General features: G+C 37.9%; 1 protein-coding gene across 1 annotated transcript; it reads right to left on the reverse strand.

Moving 5' to 3' along the window:
- Nucleotides 1-2945: 2945 nt before the first annotated feature.
- Nucleotides 2946-3902, reverse strand: LOC104424032 (phenylcoumaran benzylic ether reductase POP1-like). Its single transcript, XM_010036430.1, has 3 exons — nucleotides 3842-3902; nucleotides 3220-3423; nucleotides 2946-3112 (listed from the first exon to the last, which is right to left on the reverse strand). The coding sequence occupies exons 1-3, from the start codon at nucleotides 3900-3902 to the stop codon at nucleotides 2946-2948; spliced, it is 432 nt and encodes a 143-aa protein (XP_010034732.1).
- Nucleotides 3903-4383: the final 481 nt, after the last annotated feature.

Below are 4383 nucleotides of genomic sequence, written 5' to 3' on the forward strand. Positions count from 1 at the left end.
TACCGTAGATTTCTTGAAAAGAAAAGGACACAAGAGTGTACGCGGACGGTAGGCAGTACGCAGAGTACGGAAGGATTCATTAGTCATACCAGCGTCCGCGAATCTAGTTCGAGGGTTGTTCCAACTTCATCGATCATTTGCCTTTTTCTTTGCCTTGTTTGTTCCCCGCAGTAAGAATCCTTAAACTTGTTATTCTTTTAAGTTTATCATTCATGAAAGGAGATTTCGTCAGCTAAGGAAACCCGGAGTTTCAATTACTTTTAGATTTTCGAGGATATATAAAGTATTTGATTTCACCACAATGATTGCCTATGGACTATTTAGACATGAAAACTACTCAACTTTATTTGTTTAGTAAAAATGAATAATTTAAAAATATTCTTCTGGAAAATGATTACTTGCATATTTTAAAATGATTAGTCAATGAAAAATGTTGTTATTATTAACAACAAAATATGTCTAAATATTTTTGTAGACGACAGAAATATTTTTGTCCATTTTTTTATGTTTATATGGATAATCATTTTTAGATATTTTTTTTTTCAAATTATTTATTTTTCGTGAAATAAATGGAGCTTAAGACACAATTATCTTTTAGTCTAAGACCAGGAAATCAGGTGAATTATCGAACATCATCAGTGGCTCAAATTCAATACCCACACCGACGACATAAAACGTATAGTATACAGAAATGGAAAAACTCATATCAAACTCCAAAATAGAAGTAACTCCTCCAAGCACTGCACAGGTGCCTCGCACATCGAATGTTCCTCGTATGTCCTCGTATTAGGAACTTGCACGTGCGGTGAGATGATTAGCGGGATGTGGAGAAGCAGAATCCTATATAACTTATGTTTCAAGTTGATGTCGGAAACGAACATAATTGCACCGTAGTGACTACTCACAACACGATACACACATGAAAAATTTGACGCCTAACCTCTTGAAACCTTGGGCGATGTTGGCCTTGGCGGGACCAGAGAGACCAGGCTCCTCACGAGAGCAAGGTAAGTTGACCGGACTTAGCACTCGCTTCAACTATGTACTTTCGAGGCATGCAAGGCCTCCAATCATCAGGTGGACCTGAGCAAGTCCTTAAACGGCTCCACCCTGAATCGGGCATCCCAGGGTGCCCAGTTAGCCCCCATGATAGGGGTTTAACTGGGATTACGGGATAACGTCCCCATTGAGCTTCCCGCCAACCCCTCCAAAAGGGAGGGTAGCCCACCTCGGATCCCCGTGAAGCCCTTCTCCTAGCATACTAGGTTGGGTTCTGGCATGCAAGGCCTCCGATCATCAGGACTTTGTTCTTCGTGGCCACCTAAGGTTCTTTCCGCCAGCAGTGTGGTTTTTCCCTGCGAACTCGCTCGGTCTCGGGCCGTAACATTGTAGGCGGGATCCGAGATGAATCGTTCATCTTTTTTTTTTTTTTTTTTTCAGAAAAGGCATAGATGTCGTTTATGTGAGCTTCTTGATATCATCATTAGCTGGAAAAGAAGTACATGCGAAGTGGACTAATAGAAACAGAAGAAAATCTAATATAAAGTACTTCAATAAAGATTTTGTCGAGTTGGAGAGATGATTCAAATTATTGTGAAATAAGAAAACTTAACTTACTAAAAATAAGATTTAAGTAATCTTAATTGTTTAGGATTAGATTTATTTTGTATGATGATTTTGTTTCTCGATTGATATTAGACCATTAAAACTTACAATGATTTTTCATGTAAATAAAAGTTGAAACCATTTTTTTTATATCATATGAAAAGACTAGTGAAAATGATATGAAAGGGCAATGAGCTGTCCAACGTGCATGTGCTTGCATGGTATCATGACATTTCATATCGGTAAATGATTGTTTTGAGGTGCACTAGATTCTTTCCAGAGCGGGGTTGATCAAGAGATTACTCTTTTTCATTTTTTGGGCAACATAAGATTTCTATATTTTCAAATTCATAAGTTCTTAAGAAAAGGAAACCGAGGCTTTTAGATTGATTCCGCTTTTAAAGAGTGAGTTCAATACACATATATTAAGCCCGTAGTAAGATAGTTTCTTTATCATTAAATGGAAAAGATTTTATACTTAGATCAATCATATGAAATTTGAAATTGCAATTTACCTAATTTGTAAAGTAAACACAGTATTACGTAAACATCGCCTTATTGGACTTTCTTAATTAGGAAAGGACACGAGTCCGCGCCCACCGTGATTAGTAAAGAAATTGGTTCGTGAGGTGTCCAGATTCATCATGCATGCCTCTCTTTCTTCTTGCTTGTTCCACGCCCATAACAGTCCTCGAAACATTAAGGATCAACCAACACCGCAAGGTATTCATGAATGGGTTTTAACCTGCTATTCTTTAAGCTTACCCTTGGACAACTGGCACACAAATATCATCCTTGCTGACTTCTATAAAAGAAATAAAAAAAAAAAAAATCTGCTAAGTAAACCTCGAGTTTAGATTCAGAGATCTTCTAGGCCGTACAAAGTATTTGATTTTAGAAAAGTGAGTATCAACTGTACTCCACTACGAGAATAAAAAAGGAAGATTCATACTTTTCACCCCTGTACTTTTACCGCTACTTTCGATTTGTCTAATCAAGTCTTCTACAGGTTGAGAAGTCAATTAGGTTTTACCCAAATTTGGGGAAGGCTTTTGGCACGACACCATAAACCGTTTTCCTTTTTTTTTATTTATTAGCTAGCCCCTAAACCCAAAACAACTCCAAAACAGAAGTGACTACTCCAAGCACCCAGCACAGATGAGAACACATTCATTCAGTATTCATAGTATGTCTCAATAACTGGAGGTTGTACAGTGCCATGAGATGATTAATGGGAGCGACGTTCCACACTAGGTTCGTAAGAAGCAGAATACTATAACCATTTCTGATTCCAAGGTGATGTGAGAAATCAAATCCCCAAGCACAATAAGTTAAGACAATCAGACAAACTGATCAAGGTACTCATCCATGGTGCTGTATTTGACATTGGGGTAGAGCTCCGAAGCTTCCACTCCAAATGACGGCTCAATCTCGAAGTTAGTTTGGTCTCCTTTCACAAAAATAGAATGGTATATGGCCCACATCAGATCATCTGGAGATCTCGCATCTGCAATATGAGCGGACAAGTAGACCGGTTGACATCAAAAGGTTTAAATATCTTAGAGAATAGAGACAATCTCCACATGCTTAATCTGATAATAATGCATCTGTGACCACGAATTTTCTTCAGAACTTGCTCCTCTGGAATATAAACCCTCTCCAGGGTCTTGCTGATCTTTCTCTCCCACAAATACACGAGATCATTCATCGAGTAGGTGTTGGCAGGAGGTCTAATGTAGAGAATTTTGTTCAAGGTCCTTGGATCATTCATGGCTTTCATGGTATAGATGCTGATGTCATCCTCCCTGTTAAACACCACTGCATATTGACAGGGAGAATTTCAGAATTTCGCAAATAAATATAACACGGAAACTTTGATCTTCCTAGTGATACTTTGGCCTCACATTTAAAGAACTTTCTTGAAATAATTATTTTATTAGAGACGAATGCATCCGTATGTTCTTTTCTCAACCAGATGCATAAAGATAACCTTCTTAATATGCTGACCAGGCTGCATTGTGCCAAGATAACCAACATCGCTTTCATATCATTTATGAGTCTCTGGAAGTCAAGACTAATGTATGTAAAAGGCCCGACATCTCCAGATAGGGGTTGCCTGAAATTCTCAAGCTTCAGGAACTACCCTCAATCTGATCACTTCCGTAGTTAAATTGTAAAAATTGTACAGAAATATCCCGACGAATCAGAATACGTATTTCAACAAATTGCTACTTACCTTTTGCATTACCATCCCCTAAGATGACAACTTTATCTCTAGAGGGAGCTGTAAGACACATAGGTATACGGGATTCCCTGTTCCTCAAGAAGGCGGAGGATGCCGGTATAGTAAGCAGCATAAAAAGTTGCAAGACACATAGGTCCTACCAAACGCACTTCTATTCTGGAAATAAAAATTTTGGACACTTATCAAACGTTTTCAAATGTTCAAAAATTATTTTGGGAAATAGATATAAAAAAGAATCATTTTTGAGCAGAAATTATTCCCAATAATGGAATAGTTAACAAACGTATCCCTATAGTTCATCTTTTTTGATAGAATCATAAATATCAGTGTAAGACTTGAACCAATGCATATTGTCACGAAGATAGATAATATTATCAAACAATTCAGGATTCCTAGCATTGAGAAGACCTTCATATTTCATGCACGACCAAGGTTGTTTATGATGATTTTGAGTTTATTTTGTACCCTGAAATACTAACCACTTGGATCGGTTGATGTTGGTATGCAGACTGCCGCTGCAGGGGAGATGGAGG

The sequence above is a fragment of the Eucalyptus grandis genome, chromosome 7 (assembly GCF_016545825.1).
Source record: "Eucalyptus grandis isolate ANBG69807.140 chromosome 7, ASM1654582v1, whole genome shotgun sequence".
NCBI lineage: Eukaryota > Viridiplantae > Streptophyta > Magnoliopsida > Myrtales > Myrtaceae > Eucalyptus > Eucalyptus grandis.

Excerpts from the sequence above, each read along its gene's own strand:
- LOC104424032 (XM_010036430.1), bottom strand. The coding sequence starts at position 3,902 with ATGTGTCTTACAGCTCCCTCTAGAGATAAAGTTGTCATCTTAGGGGAT. Across the intron at positions 3,424-3,841 it reads AGGGGATGGTAATGCAAAAG|TGGTGTTTAACAGGGAGGAT; the intron begins GTAAGTAGCAAT and ends GTCAATATGCAG. Across the intron at positions 3,113-3,219 it reads AGTTCTGAAGAAAATTCGTG|ATGCGAGATCTCCAGATGAT; the intron begins GTCACAGATGCA and ends CTCATATTGCAG.